This window comes from Symphalangus syndactylus, chromosome 15 (assembly GCF_028878055.3).
Source record: "Symphalangus syndactylus isolate Jambi chromosome 15, NHGRI_mSymSyn1-v2.1_pri, whole genome shotgun sequence".
NCBI lineage: Eukaryota > Metazoa > Chordata > Mammalia > Primates > Hylobatidae > Symphalangus > Symphalangus syndactylus.
Window position 1 is genome coordinate 78,528,692 of NC_072437.2, and position 21,592 is coordinate 78,550,283.

The 21,592-nt window shown below is 39.5% G+C and overlaps 1 protein-coding gene, 1 long non-coding RNA gene and 1 other non-coding gene across 6 annotated transcripts in view; 1 reads left to right on the forward strand and 2 right to left on the reverse strand.

The window, feature by feature from the left end:
- The window catches only part of LOC129464232 (uncharacterized), a 149,779-nt gene that overhangs the window by 44,106 nt on the left and 84,081 nt on the right, over positions 1 to 21,592 (forward strand). The window lies entirely within an intron of this gene.
- Positions 3,395 to 3,501, reverse strand: LOC129464274 (small nucleolar RNA U13). The gene has a single exon (XR_008651513.1). It is a non-coding gene; the product is annotated as a small nucleolar RNA U13 (small nucleolar RNA).
- KBTBD7 (kelch repeat and BTB domain containing 7) lies at positions 13,784 to 19,817 on the reverse strand. The gene has a single exon (XM_055245360.2). The coding sequence runs from the start codon at positions 18,182 to 18,184 to the stop codon at positions 16,130 to 16,132; it is 2,055 nt and encodes a 684-aa protein (XP_055101335.1). The 5' UTR covers positions 18,185 to 19,817; the 3' UTR covers positions 13,784 to 16,129.

Sequence of the window (21,592 nt, forward strand, 5' to 3'; positions counted from 1 at the left end):
ACAGTAGGCAGATATCTAGGTTTAAATGTCTGAAAGGTTTGATATATGACTTAGGGTTGTATATTATTCAGTGTTTATTTGAAAGAATAGAAAAGTCCAAAGACAGGTTCACAATAAGCAAAAGTACATACATACATAAATAAGCTTGGAGACTTTTATATGATTAAAATGAAGTTCTTACAAATACATAAATCAAAATACAGCAGGAGTTATGACACCAAAATCTTCAATCTTATTTTTAGAAACAGGATCTCGCTATGTTGCCCAGACTGGACTTGAACTTCTGGGCTCATGTGATCCTCCCACCTCAGCCTCTTGAGTAGCTGGAATTATGGATGCACACCACCATGCCCATCTGAAAATCTGCAGTATTGACACTGCACTCTATAATGCCCTTCCTTATTGTTCTCTTGACAGTGTCCCCACTGTATATTTGTGAAGATGGCTGAATGTATTGAAGTAGATACTGCTTTTATAATGTCAAAGCCATTATAATGTCAAAGCCATAACCATAAGGTCATGGGACTGTTAACTGGTGGGTATCACAACCCTGTTTATGAGAAAAGCATTCAGAACTGCATAGGGGAAGGTGTAGTGAAATATTTATTATAAGATATATCTTGGAGCTGGCATATTCCAGGATAGGCCGTGGAACATGACTTTTTTTTTTTTTTGAGACGGAGTCTCGCTCTGTCACCCAGGCTGGAATGGAGTGGCGTGATGTCGGCTCACTGCAACTTCCACCTCCCACGTTCAAGCACTTTTCTGCCTCAGCCTACCGAGTAGCTGGGATTACAGGCACCTGCCACCACGCCTGGCTAATTTTTGTATTTTTAGTAGAGACGGGGTTTCACCATCTTGGCCAGGCTGGTCTTGAACTCCTGACCTCGTGATCCACCCTCCTCAGCCTCCCAAAGTGTTGGAATTACAGGTGTGAGCCACCACGCCTGGCCAGGAACGTGACTCTTAGTAGTGCTTGTGACCAAAACCTACAGAAGAGAAAATGCAGTGTAATATACAAGTAACCCTTAGAATGACTAATCCAGTTGGATAAAACTCTTCTCAGTTTCTGTACCTACAATGTGAGGGGATAGGAGGTGGGAAAAGTTGGGAAAGTACCTTATACTGGACCTTTTCTGTAGAAATCTCAATTTTTATACTATTATCATTTGCTAATTTGACATGAAATTTAAGCAACCAGCAATGAGGAAAAATAGAGGAAATACTTAGACTGTAACAGAGCTCTTCAGAGTTCTTTGTTTTGTAACAATCACCTTTCAAAACTTCCCTAACAACTTGGACAGACAAACCCAGTCGAATTTACAGATGCTTGTGGAAAGGTTAGAGAATTTGAAAGAAATTAAACAGAGTTGGGAGTGAATATGTGTGTCCTACTGTTTTGGTTTTGTTTCCTAGCATTTATGGGTTCAAATAGATTTGTTGCTTTGCTGATTCTCTGCCATCTTCATAAAAGATAAGAAAACCTCTCAGCGTCCCTCAATAGTGTAAGAAACATGATTTATAATAACATTATTTCATAATTGACAATACTGTTTTGTTGTCTGGGAAAATAAGCGCATCAGAATTAACTTGTAGTTTTAGAGGCCAGTGGGTTGCTATAACAACCAGAAAAACAATGGTGTAATAACAGCTCTCCCTGAAAGCTGGAGAACTCACTAAATGACGAGAGCTACAGATGCAAGTGTTTGTCATATGAATTCAAACAAGAACCAAATACATTCATTTATTTCTTTCATGAGCACTGACTCCATGCCTGGCACCATGCTAGGAACTGGTGAAATAGACGTGGTCCCTCCTGTGATGGAGTGAACAATCTAATGGAGAAGACCAATAATAAACAGTTTAAAAAAAAAAAGATAAACGGAATAATTTCAGCATGTTTAAGGCCCTTCGGTAGAGAAGGCATTGTTCTCTGATACTGAACAAGCAGAGAAGGGTTGCTCCAGTATGGGACATGGAGAAGCACCTGGTCATGTCATAAATCTTGCCTTTAAGGCTATATGAGCTCTAGTAAAGTGAAGGGAAAAAAGAATGGAGTCTTACAGTCTTTATTAGTAAAAATAACTTAAGGGAAGAAACTGCTAACTGAAGCATGATCATTTTTTACTAGAAGGGTTTAACACGTTAATTCCCAGAATTCTTGAATTAGGAGGATTCAACATTAAAATAAGAGTTATTTGTGTGTTTTAAAACAGTATTGTTTTGGGCCGGGTGTGGTGGCTCACACCTATAATCCCAACACTTTGGGAGGCCGGGAGGCCAAGGCAAGCGGGTCACCTGAGGTCAGGAGTTCGAGACCAGCCTGGCCAACATGGTGAAACCCTGTCTCTACTAAAAATACAAAAATTAGTCGAGCGTGGTGGCACATGACTGTAGTCCCAGCTACTCGAGGGGCTGAGGCAGGGCAATCGCTATAACCCAGGAGGCAGAGGTTGCAGTGAGCCGAGATTGCGTCACTGCACTCCAGCCTGGGCGACAGAAAAAAAAAAAAGTATTGTTTTATTTCAGCTTTATTCATAATAGCCAAAAACTGGAAACAAGCAAATAAAACCAAATGTCCTTCAGTGGATGAATGATTAAACAAACTGTGTTATATACATACCATGGAATACTCTGGCAATAAAAAGGAAATGAACTTTTTTTTTAAGAATAAAAGCTTTATTGAGATATAATTCACATACCATAAAGTTCATCTTTTTAAAGCTTACAGTTCAGTTGTTTTTAGAACACTGACAATACAAACACTACTTAGATAATTGTGCAAAAATCACCAGTAATTCCAAAACACTGTCATTACTCCCAAAAGAATCTCCATATCTATTAGCAGTTACTCCCCATTTCCACCTTATTGTCCATATGTTCACGCCCCAGACCTAAGCAACCCTTAATCTATTCTCTGTCTCTATGGATTTGCTGATTCTGGATCTCTCATATAAATGGAATCATACAATATGTTTCCTTCTGTTTCTGGCTTCTTTAGCTTAATATGCTCAAGAGTCATCTCTGTTATAGCATGCATCAGAACTCTATTTTTTTATGGATAAATAAGATTCCATTGCACTGATATTGACCTTTTGCTCATCTATTTGTCAGTTGATGAGCATTCGGGTTTTTTCTCCTTTTTGTTGGTTATGAATAATGCTGCTATGAACATTAGTGTACCAGTTTTTTCTGTACATATGTTTCCAGTTCTCCTGGTTATGTACCTAGGAGTGGAATTGCTGGGTCATATGGTATCTCTGTTAACTTTCTGAGGAACAGAAAACTGTTTTCCAAAGCCATTGTACCATTTTACACTCCTACCAGTAGGTATGAGGATTTCAGTTTTTCCACATCCTTGCCATCCTTGCTTTTGTCTTTTTTTGAATTTTCATGTCAAAGGGGTAATGTTCCAATGAGGTCATAACAAGGCTTGGGGAAGGCACATTTCACACATGCACATGAAACCCCAGTCATCACGCTTATAAACTACAAAAGGATCCGCTTTTGTTTTTTATTATAGCCATCCAAGGAGTTGTAAAGTGGTATTTCGTTGTGGTTTCATTCGCATTTCCCTAATGTGTTGAGTATCTTTTCATGTGCTTGTTGGTCATTTGTCTGTCTTGTTTGAAGCAATGTCTGTTCAAATCTTTTCTCAATTTTTCAGTTGGGTCATTTGTCTTTTTATTATTGAATTGTATCAGTTCTTTACATATTCTAGACACATGTCGCTTCTCAGATATATGATTTGCAAATATTTTCTCCCAGTGTGAGTTGTTTTTTTACTTTTTTTCACTCACATTATGTGTGTTGATGTTATAATTTGAAGCACAAAAGTTTAATTTTGGTTAAGTCTAATTTCTTTTGTTGAACTACTGATTGTTTTTCAAAAAATAAATGCCCTGTACATCAAGCTGTATGCAGAGTGTACTCTGAAATAGGTCAAATTAAAAGAAGTCCTGATTATGGAGATTTTCAGTGAGATGTTAGGTCAACTCGTGGTAATTCTCTGGGAATGAGCCTTTTTGGGCTTCAAATCTGTGCTTTTCTCTCCAGTGGCTGCTAAGCTGTACTTTCCACAACTACTATAAATGTGAAGCTGTCGAGTTTCAAGGCTTCCATGGAGCTGGGGAGAGGTATATAGGATTAGAGCAAGTTAAAACACCATAGGCTTTCTGTTCTTACTGAGATTCAGCTGTTTTTCTTAGGTAAACATTCCTTGGAATGTGGCAAGCCTTTAGTTAATTTCCACAATTCTAATAAGTTTATGTCAACAGCTTTTGCTAATGTCCTCATTGCTTTTATGGAGGAGCAGATTTTCGGTGCGACATTACTGTACCATTCGGAATGTCTACTGATATACACGATAACTTGGATAAATCTCAAGAGAATTATGCTGAGTGAAAACATGATCTCGAAAGGTTAAATACAGTATGATTCCATTTATATAACTTTTTTTTCTTTGAGACAGGGTCTTGCTCTGTCGCCCAGGCTGGAGTGCAGCAGCACAATCATAGCTCACTGTAACCTCAAACTCCTGGGCTCAAGTGATCCTTCTGTCTCAACCTCCCGAGTAGCTAGAACTACAGCCACCACACCTGGCTAATTTTAAAAATTTTTTGTAGAGTTGGGGTCTTGCTATGTTACCCAGGCTGGTTTGAAACTCCTGACCACACATGATCCACCTGCCTCAACCTTCCAAAGCACTGGGATTACAGGCATAAGTCACCATGCCCACCCTATATAACAAATTTAAAATGACAAAATTACAGAGATGAATTACAGATGAGGGGTTGACTAGGGAGATGAGGAGGGAAAGCCTGTGGCTATAAAAGCAAGGCACTGGCTGGTCACAGTGGCTCACGCCTATAATCTCAGCACTTTGGGAGGCCAAGGCGGGCGGATCACCTGAGGTTGGAAATTTGAGACCAGCCTGACCAACACGGAGAAACTCTGTCTCTACTGAAAATACAAAATTAGCCGGGCGTGGTGGAGCATGCCTGTAATCCCAGCTACTCGGGAGGCTGAGGCAGGAGAATCACTTGAACCCAGGAGGTGGAGGTTGCGGTGAGCCGAGATCGCCCCATTGCACTCCAGCCTGGGCAACAAGAGTGAAACTCTGTCTAAAAAAAAAAAAAAAAAAAAAAAAACATGGCACAAGGGATATTTGTAATAGAACTATTTTATATCTTGACTGTGTTGAAGTTCTCATGAATCTACATGTTAATAAACTTCATAGATTTAAATATACACACACCAAACGCATGCATGTAAAAGTGGTAGAATGTGAATTTTAATGATTTGTATCAATGTCATTTTCTTGGTTGTGATATTTTACTATAGTTGTGCAAAGTGTTACCATTGGGAAAAACAAGTGAAGGATATACAGGATCTCTCTGTATTATTTCTTACAACTGCATCTGAATTTACAATAATCTCAAATTTTTGTTTATAAAACAGAAAAAGGAGTATCATAGGTCATAATAGAAATTATATAAGGAAAATTATATTACATAGTTGAGAGAAGCAATTCAAAATATTCTCTGGCAGCTGTTTTGAGGTTTTTATAAACACATAAAATGATACTGTAAATATATCTTGAATATATTAATACTAGGATACGCTGATTAAGACAGCACAAGAGTCTGGGCGCGTTGGCTCACGCCTGTAATCCCAGCACTTTGGGAGGCTGAGGCGGGTGGATCACAAGGTCAAGAGATCGAGACCATCCTGGCCAACATGGCGAAACCCCGTCTCTACTAAAAATGCAAAAAATTAGCTGGGCGTGGTAGTGGGCGCCTGTAGTCCCAGCTACTCGGGAGGCTGAGGCAGGAGAATGGCGTGAACCCGGGAGGCAGAGCTTGCAGTGAGCCAAGATCACGCCACTGCACTCCAGCCTGGGCGACAGAGCGAGACTCTGTCTCAAAAAAAAAAAAAAAAAGACAGCACAAGAACTGAGTGAGCAACTAAGTTCTGAATAGATTATTATGGCTAATGAGGTGGGCTTTAATAGAAGGGCAGATAAGTAGATTACTCCATATACCACTGCAAAAATGATTCAGGCACAGAAAATGCTCTGTAGCCTAACTTTTGTGAGGTACCCCTTCCTAAAACATTCATATATGTGATTCATTTAAAATAGAATTGCAGAATCATAGGTGTTTCAACAAGTATAGGCATGAATGATTCTGTAATAAGCTAAACAAGACAAAGCTCCACCAAGATGCTTGGAACATGATAGAACTGAGTTAAAACTGAATATGGTATATTTCTTATCCCTCATATAACTAAAAAAAATTCATAAATATATATATATATAGATATAGATATTTTAGAGACAGGGTCTCACTCTGCCACTCAGGTGGGAATGCAATGGCATGATCATAGCTCATTGCAACCTCAAACTCATGGGCTCAAGTGATCATCTCTCCTTAGCCTCCCAAGTAGCTAGGACAACAGGCATGCACAACCACACCTAATTTTTTTTTTAATTTTTATTTTGTAGAGGCAGGGTCTCACTATTTTACCGAGGCTTATCGTGAATGCCTGGCCTCAAGCAATCCTGCCTAGGCCTCCCAAAGTTGCTGGGATTACAGGCATAAGCCACCGTGCTCAGCCTAAAAGTGGCATATTCTGGTGTCTAATATCTAATCTGAAGAAATTTCAAGGTACTGCTCATAAAATGTGTCCCCAGCATGCTATTCCAAAGACTTCAACTTAATTTTGTCATATTTACTTTCAAGGCAAAATGGAACCCTTCTATGTTGATAAGATGTTTTATCTTTGGTAAGATTTGAGGACTTTACATATTTAGAGGAATTCTTGTTTTAGATATATTATTAGTATGTCTTCATCAAAAAGATATGAAATCCATTAAAGCCTCACCTCCACAGATCTCATTTTAAACACTAGGGTATGCCTCCCCTTTCTCCAAATCTTCTGGGTTTCCTGACAAGTTGTACAGTTGGCTGATTCTAGTTTTCTGTCATTTCTCCCTTCTTTTTTTTTTTTTTTTTGGAGATGGAGTCTCACTCTGTCGCCCAGGCTGGAGTGCAGTGGCGTGATCTTGGCACACTGCAACGTCCTCCTCCCGGGTTCAGGCAATTCTCCTGTCTCAGCCTCCCGAGTAGCAAGGACTACAGGCGCACGCCACCACACCCGGCTAATTTTTTGTATTTTAGTAGAGACGGGGTTTCATCATGTTGCCCAGGCTAGTCTCGAACTCCTGACCTCAGGCAATCCACCCACCTTGGCCTCCCAACATTTCTCCCTTCTTTAACATTAACAAACAGAGCTGACATGAGAAAAAGAGAGGACTTAAGTTCTTAGAAAATTGTGAACTGGCTACACAGGTATTAAGAGTCCTTGGTATTTCAGAGATCTCAAGCGTTATTATTAGCATGGTAACTTTAAGGTTGATTCCAGCTATAAGTAAATATCTCATGATACTAAACGCACAAAGGCTTTTGAAAAATTTAGATTGCATTTTGAAATAAATATGATGTGATATCTTTAAATTTTTACTGTCATACTGTGCAAATTGTTTAGATTTAGAAATGATTTTATTGCTCCTTAAGCATTCATTCAATTCTTATTCAGTGAATACACAGAACATAGGTGGTATTTGGGAACGTACATCTTATTATTACCTTGATATAATTATATCATAACTGTGAATTTAAATATAAAAATAATTTAATATTTATTAAATTAGCTATATGCTGTCATTGAGATTATCTGAACTGACATGGTCAAAATAAAATATAAAAAAAAATACTAAATAGAATACCAAAATATAAGCATAATATAATAATAAAAATAATACTGTGTTTTAATACTTTAAAACTTATCATCACTAAAGGGTTTGGCTGGGTTTTGTTTTCAATTAAAGCCAATTTTTCACACTCTTTCCATTGTTCAAACATGACTTTTAGTTGGGCCCTCTCTTGATTCAGAGTTCTGAGTAAGGAGTCAGAAATTCCAGACCACGTGCCCTAAGGTGCATCAGGACTAGACTGGAGGACCAAATAAATCTCAAGCAGAACAACAGTCCAGGCGTGGTGGCTCACGCCCATAATCCCAGCACTTTGGAAGGCCAAGGCAGGCTGATCCCTTGAGCTTAGGAGTTCAAGACTAGCCTGAGCAACATGGTAAAATCCTGTCTCTACAAAAAATACAAAAAAAAAAAAAAGAACAACAATAGTGATTTTACTTTCTGAGTCCTGTTTGAGGTAGTGCTACTCAGCAGGCAAGAGTGTGTACTAGAAAGTGCTTTAAGAGATAGGAAACACAGTTCTAATTCCAGTTTTATGAATAGCTAGCAGTACAAGCCTTGGTAAATTATTTAAAGCTCCTTGGGTTTATATAAGAAAACTGGGCTCTACCAGGGAGGTTGAGGCTTCAGTGAGCTGTGATCGCACCACTAGACACCAGCCTGGGCAACAGAGTGAGACTCTGTCTCAATTAAAAAAAAAAAAAAAAAAAAAGAAAATTGGGCTGTAATATTCATGATTCTAACTGACAAAAAATTAAGAATCAATTTATGATGAAGAACAATATGCAGAAATTCAAGCCACTAAAGGATTATGTAAAAACATAAATTTATATTATATGTATCTTATATTGTTAAGATCTAGAATATGAGCAGTTCTATTTTACAGTAACACTTCCAATATTAAATGTTTTTTCAACTCTGTTCAAGGCTCTTTGATTAGTGTTATGAGGGCTATAAAGAAGAAATAAACCTTATCCCCTGATCTCAGGAAGCTTACCAGTTAGTAGGTTCACCCTCTCTTCAAGCATCCTTGCCCATGCGGCTCCCCTTTGAGCAGAAATTCTTGCATTCTAATTCAAAGAAAGAAAACATTAGAGGTATAAGCTACCTGAAGTCCAAAGCCATACCCAGAAATTCATCTCCGTCTATATCAACCTTTCCCTGCTGCCATAGCTACAGCTTAAATCAGAGGTGGGCCAAAGGCCTGTGATATGGGACACCAAATACATCTACTAATGTCTCCAAATCAAGACTCCCGTGTTCCCAAATCCATTAAACAGCAGCACCATCCATTTAGTCAACTGTGACGGAGATTGCTAATTGTGCCCTCATCCATTCTCCTTCCTTTTAGTAATAGAGCTTTTGGGATATAGGATAAGTGAGAAGGCTAAGCCAGTAAATTCCCAGAGGAGAAGACAAGGGGAGGAAAAAGTTTAGGGATTAAGGGAGAGAACTCTGGGCACCTTGGAGGCTTAATTTCTGCCACTCCTAGGAATACTAGACCTAATAGCAAAAATATGAGGCATGTTTGTGTCTCTCCGTGTTAAAGGTATGCAGGGGCCCATTTGTTTATTAAAAAGTCATTATTCGGCATGATATGAAATTTAACTTTTGGCTGTGAATTTATTGTGGAAGGATAATTGTAGGGATCTCTGAAATGACCATGATAATAATAACGCCTGCATGACATTGTGAACCACCTGCATTTGAATACAGAAAACTGAACATGTTTATATTAAAATATATTCATTTATTAACACTATTTATTAATAGAGATCTGTGAGTTTTAGCGAGGCACATCCATTTAGTGACAATATTTCCCAGTTCATCTTGCAACTGGGCATGGCGATATGATTAAGTTCTCCCCAATAAAGAAAATAGCAAAAGTGATGTAAAAGTCCTTTAAAATGAAAAGATTTTTTGCCTTCCATTTCCTCTTTCCCCTTTTTCACAGGCTGAAAACACAGATACAATTCTGGTGAATGTGCTTTGCTCATGAGGACAGACAACTCACTGGGGGTTGGGAGGATAAACGATAAAAGAACTTGGGCCTGTGAACAACCCCATGGGGCAGAACTAGTCTGCAACACTTGGCTGTTCACTTCTGGACTGAATGTGTACAAAAAGGTTTCTACCTTACATTCCAGGGCCTCTTCGATATGGAAGTTTGGCCTGTACTCTAACACAACATCCAAGCAAGAGACGGGAAATCGCTTTAGTCATACTCCCTACAGCTCCCTCATCTCCAAACATACAATTATAGGTCCAGATCAATTTAACTGACTTATCTGTTTCTTCCTCATCAATTCTATAACTACTCCCCCTGTTGAGAACCACATTCTATCACTGTCTGGACTACAACAACACATCCCTTTAAATGTTCTTGCTGCCACAATCTTGCACTGTCAGTACATCCAGAAGGGTCTCAATAAAACAAATCCAATTTTGTCAAATCCCTATTTTAAAATTCTCAATGAATTCACATTGTATGTAAAAAAAAATCAAAAAGTCCAAACTCCTTGACGGCATATAAGACCTTCAAGAGCTGATGCCTACCAACTTTTCCAGCTTGTTCTTATGCCAAGCTTCCCCTTCCACCCTAGGATCAGGTTACATCAAAATACATGCTGTACTCTGAACATTCCCACCTTTGCAACTCTGCAGTCTCTGTAGAATCTGCCACAATAGGAACTGTAACCTTTATTGAGGTTATTTGCTTACCTATTGGTTTTCCTCAACATTTCCCAACTTTATCTCTTACAAGTGATCAGAGTCCTAGAACCCACAGGGAATTTTCTGCCAGAGAATACATAAAATATTGCCACTTTCCACTGGGTTTTTAAAAAAATTATTACTATCTAAATTACTCATATAAAGAGAGAAGCATACCAATGGGGTTTCTAAGTTGGTACACTGCAGTTCTTGGGACTCCTGGCAGTCATTTTAGCTGTCAGGTAATAAAAATCTAGCCTGACAGATGATGTAGCAGAGATTGCTGTTCGTATCCCAGTGTTCTTTCTCAGCATTCTTCAAGAAGGAACCACTGAATTTTAACTGGATACATGTTGACAGAATAAAGACTACCTTTTCCTTGCAGCTAGGTGTGGCCATGTAGTTAAGATCTGGCCAATGTCATGTGACCAGAAGTGATATGTACAATTTTCCTTACAGAACAGGGTCATGCCCTTCAAACACTCCCATCCTGATGGCTGGAATATGGACATGCAGGTGAACCATCTTGGACTATGTGAAACAGGGTAACACCCCAAGGGCAGTAGAACAGGAAGACAACAAGCCTGGGTCTCAGATAACTGTAGATCAGGATCCACATAAAAGATTGGACTTTTATATGAGAAATCCTTTTAAAGATCTGTAAGGTCTCTCTTGCATACAACCAACTTATGTGCTAACTAATGTATAAAGTGAGAGAAAATCTCGTCCTATGACATATTCTCTGTACTAATAAAGCCTTGAAGACATTGACACTCTGGATGAGGCTGTGCCTTGAGGTGAGAACCATTGCTATTTGCTAGGTTCCCCAAAATTAACAAATAACTTGTCCCTAAAAGAATATTCTTGATTAAGATATGGTGGGTCTGGCCGGGTGCAGTGGTTCACGCCTGTAATCCCAGCACTTTGGGAGGCCGATGTGGGTGGATCACGAGGTCAGGAGTTCGAGACCAGCCTGGCCAATATGGTGAAACCCCATCTCTACTTAAAAAATTAGCCAGGCGTGGTGGCACACGCCTGTAGTCCCAGCTACTCGGGAGGCTGAGGCAGGAGAATTGCTTGAACCTGGGAGGCAGAGGTTGCGGTGAGCCGAGATTATGCCACTGCACTCCAGCCTGGGTGACAGAGTAAGGCTCCGTCTCAAAAAAAAAAAAAATATATGGTGGGTCCAAGTAGCCAAAATTGCTTTGGCAGTGACAGTGTGAAAGATCTCCATTGGAGAGACTCCCCACAGAGTAGGAGAAAATGTTTCAGATATGGAGAGAATAATATGCAACAATATCTGTTCCCTGCCTGCCCTGTGACTTGGACCATGTTGAGTTCACAAGGGTAAAGTGAGAAACAGAAGCTGTTGGCAAAGGTCTAGGTGACAAAATAGCCCAGAGTTAAGAAAAGGACATAAAACCTATTGCCTATAAGGTACTCCTCTAAAATTTGGCAACTTCTCTGAACGGTACCTTTTTGTTGTTGTTTTTCATTTAAAAACTGTCTTGTATATACTTAATCAACTCTATGGTTCTCAAATAGATTATCAATTAATTCTCTTGGGATTGCTAGTCACCTTTTCTATAATTTTGCTTTCTAATACTTTCTGCTTTATTATATTTGCTATAACAAATATTCTTTTAAAATTAGTTGTAAAGATGAAACAGTGTTGAAGTTTCAAATAGATATGGGAAGTAAAGATTTGATGAAAGGATATTTACATTCTGGTTATCAAATTTTTGGATTTCAAAGACCAGTCAATTTTCTTTTAGTGTTTAGGGGACTGATATAAGGCTGAAAAATTTTTACACTTCCAATTTATGAACAATAAAACAAATATAATAGAATAATTTTTATCTTACAACTCATTCATTGTTTTTTATAGTTTTTCACTTCAGCACAAATTGGTAAAAATAACATCAGGCAAAGCACTGGTTCCTGGTTTAATGAGCAGAGTTTAACAAATTGATTATATTTTTTGACTACATTTACTATAGATCCCTTTCAGGTAGATGCACTTTTCCAACCACTTGTTTTCCTATTTATGAAGAGACAATGAACTTTTGCTACTAAAATATATTTCTAGTAATGAGCCATGGTGCCAGTGGTTTGAAACATCTGAACCATGTATTTTGCTTTAAATCCTTATACATAGCCTTCTTGAACAATAATCATATCACTTACATTTGTATAACACTTGTTTCAAAGCTTTCATATACACTAGTGCACTTTATCCTTTGAATAGTTTACATTTTGTTACTCATTCTTGCATTGCTTATCATGAGGAAATTAGAATTTCAGAAATGTCAACTTTGCCTTCATTCTGAGGTACTAATTTTCACATTTCTTTCAGATGGTGAATGTATATTATTTCTTTTTTTATTTGGTTTTTTTTTTTTTTTTGGAGATGGAGTCTCGCTCTATTGCCAGGCTGGAGTGCAGTGGCGTGATCTCAGCTCACTGCAACCTCTGCCTCCCAGGTTCAAGTGATTCTCCTGCCTTAGCCTCCCGAGTAGCTGGGACTACGGGCGCATGCCACCACGCCCTCCTAATTTTTGTATTTTTAGTAGAGACGGGGTTTCGCCATGTTGGCCAGGATGGTCTCGATCTCTTGACCTCGTGATCTGCCCACCTTGGCCTCCCAAAGTGCTGGGATTACAGGCGTGAGCCACCACACCTGGACGTATATTATTTCTTTTGCCCTATTTTGGGAATTACTCTTTCACACTACAAACATTTGAGCTATGTGTCTTGTGAAAAATGCAAATTTCTTTTTGTAGATATGTTCTTGAGACCTTGTCACAGGGTTTTTACCCTGGGTGTGTGGATGAACTTCAGAAATGTCATTATACCCTTAAAATTATGAAATTATGAACATATGCATTTTCCTGAAGAATGGGTCAAAAGTTTTCATCATATTCTCTATTAAGATCCAGGCACCAAAACAGAACAACACTGCTCAACTAGAGGAGATATGAGGGGCTATTATAACTTAATCCTAAAACTAAATTTAAACAAGTTATTTGCTAAATTAGTCTTCTATTTTACCTTTTTGAAAACACCAGTACTACTCAATGTTTGAATTTAAAAACATATGAAATAAAACTAAATCTTACCAATGGCAGTCCTACAAATGACATTATAGAAAGCATTTGTTAAATGATGTGCTGATTAATTGGAAAACTTGGAAAAGCGTTCTTGTCATGAAGATATTTCAACACTGCTAGTTAACTGCACAGCAAGAATTTTGTACATTTAGCAGAACCATTGAATTAGAAAGTCAGGAAACCTGGGTTCTAGTACCAGTTTTATTTATAACTAACCATGTACAAATCACTTATCTATAAAATAATGGTTAACATCTACTCCTTAATTCACAAATAGAGCACAAAACCAAGATCCTTCCCAAGAAAACCTTACTGTAAACCAAGACATTCCCACGATTTAGACTAGGTTTTAACTCAAAGGTTAAGAACTCAAAGGTTGAGAAAGACAAACTGGAGCATTTGTCTTTTATTTACCAGTTGCATACCTTAATTCTGCAGATGGATAATCTGGTTGAGATAAGCATTGCCATCTCTCAATTTTTACAAAACAAAAAGCTACCAACAAGAAGTTAATGGTGAAGAAGAATTTGGCTCAGAAATAACACAATTGAGAAACAGCTTTGTATTAAGTGCAGTACTTATAACATCGCTGATGTCAAATGAACAAAATTTAGCTTTAGGTCACTAAAGCATGTTTACCCTTTTGAAGAAACATGTATTGCTAGGGCAGGCATCTTACTTCACTAGAAATAACGTTAAACTTGTAGACTGTTCAAATGGCCAATCAAAATGACTAAGAAACATTATCGTGCATTTTTTTTTGTTTGTTTCTTTATCCTTTCTCTTTCCTTTTCGTTCAAAAATTCAGTTCCCCATCCTAGACCAGACTCCTCTGTCCTCTGCCAGGGTATAAGAAAAGTTAGCATTCTGTCAGAACATAGAAGAGGAATTAGCATGTTATTAAATAAAGAATCAGGAAGATAATTCTAATTGGGTATAGAAAAATTTATACACCATAAACATCTGTATATGTACACCATTTATCATATATACGTATTGTGACAACCATATGTATTAATAAACCTTCAAAAGGTAAGCACCTATATTTTCTTGTAATTAACAATTTTAGTTTTGTGCAATTTAGTCTATATTTATGGACTTTCCCTTACATATGGTGACAGAGAGACTGAAACATGGTTCACAGAGAAACACAGAACATATACAAATCTCATAATAAAATAACCACATATACCACTGTTTAGGGAAATATTTTAGAGGAAACATACTTTCACTAGTGGCCCCAAATCCCATCATCCACTTAGGTTCTTCAATGTCAACTTTTAATACAAAAATACCTTCAAGCTGATAATTAAGAACATTCACAGTGACTTACAAAATGGACAATATTCCAATGCTACACAAAACGGTTCTATAATACACAGCTTAAAGTTTTAAAGTTCTTGGCTGGCACTTGATTTTTTTTTTTTTATAGCTGATAGACACGATAACTACTGATCTGAGTAAAATACTGTTTTTAGCTTATACATATGTTCTAAACCATATTACCTCACAAAACAGTAAAGAATAAATCACTTTCTGTTGAAGAATCCTCTAGGACAAACACCAAACCTATACAGCCAAAATATTTTAGGGAGGCAAGTAAACATTTTAAGACAAGTCATGACCAGTGGATAAAAATTTGCATTACCCAATTGTATGTCCAGGAATTGTTCCTCTGAGTCAATAAAGCATGTATTGGGCATAAATTAAAAACACAAACGTAAAAACCAAGTTACTTTTTTTTTTTTTTTGGTTTAGAAGGGTGTTTAATTCATGACATTACTAAGAATGGGTGTTTTTTGGGATAGAAAATTGGTCACATATACCAAATACACATTTTATATTCCAGAATAAAAACTGAGATTTCTTTTAAAACAGTGGAATCCTGATTTTTTTTTTTTACTTTCTGTGAGCTTCTGAGGCCATTCTGCACATTGTCAAAATGAAATCATTATTCAGTAACCTTATATATATAAATCCAATTTTTTCCTTTGTAGAAGAAAACCAAAATAATTTTACAAACTATGTTTAACTTAGAATATAAAGAACTGACTAGTGTAAAATTTTGAAAATCTACCACTTTATTTTGAAGGAAAGTACACATCCTTCAAAACCCCGCCAACAATTCCTAGTTCAGTTTTCTATTATACAAATTAAAAAGTTAAATTCCTTGTGGCACTAACCAAAACTTAAAAATTAATAGAAGACTGAATTAATAAAAAAAAGCATACTAACTAATCAAAACAATGCACTGTGCAATGAATATTTGAACAATGAAAAAAACCTACCAAGCATCCCAATCAATTATATAGTTCTTGCTTCCATATTTTAATTCTGGACTTTCAGCATGGTAAATTATTAAACAGGTCAATTTCATGGACTGTTTAAACCTTGTAGTATTTCAAAATATTACCCTTTCTAAACCAAATCTGTGGTCCTAATCAACTTTTTTTTTTCCAAGAAAAAGAAAGGATATGTGTTTAAAATACATTCCGTAGCAGTAGAAACATCTTAAAGTGTCTCAAAATACTATTTACAAAGAACCCTGCTGATCCTGTGCATTTCGCTGAGGTGCTACTTGCACCCAGACCTCATCATCTGAAAAAGAACTTGAACTTCCTGACTCAGAGTCCAGCTCACTGAATCCATCTAAGTCCCATTCAGTACTAGACTCACTCCGTGCATCATCTTCCTCAGTAATAAAACTCTGACCAGGTTCAAGGCAGGAAGGATAAACACGAGCACAAAGGCAAATAAAGCCAGAGTCAAACTGCAAAAGGCCTAACATGGTACCTATATTAATCCACTGATCTTCCCTAGTATCATACTCATACACTGTCACTCGGTTCTTTTTCCATTGTGGGGTTGTAGAAGTGATGAGAAGCAACTTTTGGTCATGATTGACAATCTGGTAGTTGTGGGTCTCTGAATCCAAAGGAATATTACTAATCCGCCTCCATTCTCCCCTAGCTGGGTTGTAGACCTTCATGACTGGGATGTCACAGATACAATAGATTTCATCATTGAAGACACATGCTTCCTGAAAGTCACTACGTTTAAGAGAAGCACAGTTCAGCCACATATTGTGGCTAGGATCATAGCAAAGCATGCGCTTACTGTTGACAGCATAAAGATAGTTCTGAACCACTATTAGTTCAAAGGAATAGAAGGAATGAGGGACAGGAGCCACCAATGCCCACTGGTTTCTCTGAACACTGTAGCATTCCACTTCCTTCAACTTAACTCCAGTAATAGGGTCTCGCCCCCCCAAAATGTAGATGTAGCCATTGAGATATGCCACATCCATGCCTTCACGACACAGCAAGCGATCTGCAAGTTGCTGCCAACTATTCTGAGCTGGTTTATACACCCAGAGGTCTTTCCTGGGCTGAGCAGCTAGATAGATGTCATGGTCTGGGGAGACACAGACAGCTGAGGAAGTGACAGTCTTAGTGTGAGCAAAGCTGGTCAAAGGTGATGGCATTGTGTAAATGTCCCCCGAGTAAGGGTCATAGCAGAGAAAGGGATCTCTAGGGTGTCCAAAGAAGATCACCATCTCCTTGGCGCACATACCCAGTCTCTGGGGTGGATTTTCTGCTGCAGATACAAGAGAGTTGCTGCTGCTACTGCTGCTGCTGCTGTTTGGCACTGGCACCAGAGACTTGTACAACAGGTCACCATAGCGCATCTGCAGGGCCCCTTCAATAACGTCCAGGCAGTACTTCTTGACGATGGGCTTGGTCAGCAGCCCTTCTAAGTAGTCCTGATCTTCTTCAGTGAAGTGCATCCAGCGCACGCACTTGAAGACTTCTGCAGCACTGGGACCCCGCTCTTTGGGAGCAGCCTCCAGCCACTGCACAGCTACATGGCATACAGTCCGCTCACTCTCTATGTCCAGACTATCCAGGCGCAGGACAGCCAGCAGCTGGGCCAGGGTTAGATCTGCTAGTGTCTCCTCCCGAATTGAACCCATTCGGCTGAGCTGCTTGAAGTTGTGAGCTATATAGGACTGGGCCTGAGATCGAAGCTTGTGATGGTCGAAGGCGTCTGCAAACTTGAGGATGGCGGTGCAGTTGGTCAGGTCAAGACGTCGGGCTAAGAAGGAGGCACAGGCTTCCCGCACATATTCCAGCTGTAGCATGTCGGAGGCCGCGTACAGGCGCTGCACATTGGTCTCACTGAGAGACACACGACCCGTGTAGCAGTAGTCGACCAACACCTCGAAGGACTCAGCGTCCACATCGTGCATGGTCACGCTGGCCTGCTGGCTCTCGTACATGCCACCTGTGAACATGCTCTTGAAGTAGGGACACGCAGCTGCTAGCACGTTGCGATTGCAGGAAAAGAGGCGACCCGTGCCAGGCCCGCTGCCAGGCGTCACCACCTCGATGGTCACATCACACAGCAGCCGCGCGTCGTAGAAGGACTTGAGCTGTGCCAGCAGGGCTGCAGAATGGGCCGTGTCCTTTAACTCCTCTGGACCCGTGAAAAAGGCCGAAACCGAGGGCTTGGAAATCCTCTTGGGCCGCCTCCCACCGCGGGGACTGGTGAGGCGGCGAGAGCGCGGGGCGTCTTCCCGGGACTGCATGGTGGAGATGGCGACGGGCGCTGACGGCGAGAAAGGCTGCAGGACCAGGCTCTGGCTCCTCCTCAACCTTCCCTCGCTGACGCTAAGACAAGCCGCGTCCTGGAACAGACTGAAGCACGGGCCGCACTTCTGAATTCAGCCCTATCCCGCTGTGAGGCCTCCCTTTATTGCGTAGACAGTGGCTGACTCACCCTCTCTCACTCCCGCGCCCTTTCTCCGCCTCCGCTCGCCCTCACAGGACCCGCTGGCTTGGAGCCGCGGAAGCCCCCACTGCCGCGCTGGCGATCCCGCTAGGCGCCCAGGAGAACTACTACTCCCAGGTTGCCTTTCGCACCCCGAGGCCTGCTGGGGCTCTCGGACGGCCAGGCAGGGACAGAGGGAAAGAAGCCGCTTTGCATGCTGGGAGTAGTAGTTTGTGTAATATCGCGAGCTGTCCTTTCGTTGACTGCTCTAACAGTAGAAATTAATTCTGGATTTGATGGTGAAGAGACGAGGTGTCACTATTGTTGCCCAGGCTGGTCTTGAACTCCTGAGGGCTCAAATTATCCTCCTGCCTCGGCCTCTCAATGTGCTGGGATTACAGGCGTGAGCCACCGCGCCCTGCCCGTATTTCATAGGATTTTGTGCGGTTGAATGATGCCTTACATAGGATACTTAGATACATGTATATTTTGGGTTAGAAGAATAATAAAGCGTTACCCCGTGCCTAGAATGTAGCCAGTAATTGTTAGATTCTCTTTTATAATTTATGATAAATGAGGCATCCACTAATTTGAAACCGAGTATTATTTTAAACCGCAAAATTTTACAAAGAACTTCTAGTTTTTAATGTTTATTCCTTCGAAAGATTTTGAAGGGCATTAACAGTATTTTCAATATTAAATGATATCTATTGGTCTCGTTTAATAAGGATGTCTTAGACGACTAGGTTTAGGTCCTAAAGAACAGTATTAATAGATGGCCTCAAATATGCAAATCGGGCATATAAAAATAGATTATTTGCTGCTCTTCCTAACATTTCATCTCTGCGGAGCAGGAGTATTTTCATTAAGCTCCAAATATGAGTGTTTTCAAGTCGTCTAATACAGCCTTTTTCACTGCCGTTCCACAAATCAATTAACAGATTATGTAATTCCCTTTATTAAGGAGTTTTAGGGAGTATTTTAACTCAAAATATTTCAACAGACTTTGTTCTGTACAAAAGCACATGATTCTCAGAATTCAGCGTCAGTACATGCCCTGACATTCTTTGAATTAATATATAGTATAGTCTATGCTTTACAAAGTCTTTTATATTTGCATTGGGATCAACAGTTAAATCATCAAAATCAAGTATTAGAGATTTGAGGCAGGAAAATAGGGTCTGGAGGCAGAGAACATAAGGCTGATTCACACTTTAGCTATAACAGGAAATAACCTCTCCATAGGGTGTATGCTGAGTAAATGAGTTTGTAACTTTACTTCATTCTCTTCATTTACATAGGGTGTACACCAAGTAACCAGTGGAATCCTCTAGAGGGTATTTAAACCTCCAGAAATTCTGTAACAGGGCCCTTGAGCCCCTATGCTCAGGCCTGCTCCCACACTGTGGAGTGTACTTTCATTTTCAATAAATCTCTGCTTTTGTTGTTTCATTGTTTCCTTGCTTTATGTGTTTTGTCCAATTTTTTGTCCAGAACACCAAGAACCTGGACACCCTCCACCAGTAACAGACTTTTTCAGATAACTTTTATTACAAAACCAGTGACTGCTCCTGCTGCTAGTTTGTTATGTTACCATAACCTAATAAAGAAAATCATCAGTATTACATGCATGTATGGATAACACATTACAAGAGAATAACTTTCAAATTGTTTTTCTTTTATCAGCTGAAGATAACTTCAACTTATCAGCTGAAGTCCACTGGAAATACTCAAGGGTAGACACATTAAATTAAGTCAGCCTCTGGGCTCCAATAACTCCTCTGAAAATAAAAAGAGATGTTAGATATCCCTCAGATACACGAGAGAGAATTAAGTCAGTCATTATCAGTAACAATGATTGTTTCCTGACTTGCAGTGAATACCAGCTGGGGAAAGAAGCCTTTTTTTTTTTCTTTTTTCTTTTTTTTTTTTGAGATGGGGTCTTGCCCTGTCACCCAGGTTGGAGTGCAGTGGCACCATAATAGCTCATTGCAGCCTCAAACTCCAGTGCTCAAGCAATACTTCGGCCTCAGCCTCCCAAATAACTAGGGCTATAGATGCATGCCACCACACCCAGTTAATTAAAAAAAAAAAATTATAGACAGGGTCTCACTGTGTTGCCAGCCTGGTCTGGAAATCTTGGTGTCAAGCACTCTTCCTGCCTGAGCCTCTGAGTTGCTGTAATTACAGGCATGAGCCATATGCCCAGTGCAGGAATGGCCATTTTAAAAAACTTCTTAAAATATTGGTAAAATATACATAACACTAAATTTACCATTTAAACATTTTCAGTGTATAGTTCTTTAGCATTAAATATATCCACATGGTTTTGCCACTATCACAAAACTGAAGCTCTGTACCCATTAAACAATAACTCTCTAGTCCCCCACTTCTCGCAACTGCCATTCTACTCTTTGTCTCTATGACTTTTGACTACTCTAGGTACCTCATATAGGCAATGACTGATTTTTACCTTCCTTATATCTGCTCTTACTGTGTTATTTGGTTTAGGTTACCTGTCACACAATTGAAGATATCTATTAGGCACTATTCCCTAAGGTCTAGAGCTATGTGCTGTCCCATAAAACTTGGGAATATTTTATATTTGTGCTGGCTGATACAGTAACCAGAAGCCACATGTAGCTCTTGGGTACGTGAAATGTGGCTAGTGCAGCTGAAGAATTAAATTTAAAATTTTAGAAATACAGCATGATACCAATGCAATTCAATGAAGAAAGAAAATTCTTTTCAACAAATGTTATTGGAACAATTGGATCAAGAATGTAAGACAGAAAGTTGCCCTTGCCCCTACCTTACACCATAAGCAAAAAATTAATTCAAAATTTCTCTTAATACTAAATGGAAAAGTGGAAACTATAAAGCTTCAAAAAGAAAACATAGGGCTGGGCGCGGTGGCTCACACCTGTAATCCCAGCACTTTGGGAGGCTGAGGCGAGTGAATCATGAGGTCAGGAGATTGAGACCATCCTGGCTAACATGGTGAAGCCTGTCTCTACTAAAAATACAAAAAATTAGCTGGGCGTGGTGGTGGATGCCTGTAGTCCCAGCTACTTGGGAGGCTGAGGCAGGAGAATGGCATGAGTCCAGGAGGCGGAGCTTGCAGTGAGCCAAGATTGCACCACTGCACTCCAGCCTGGGCGACAGAGCGAGACTCCATCTCAAAAAAAAAAAAAGAAAGAAAAAAGAAAAGAAAACATGGAAGACT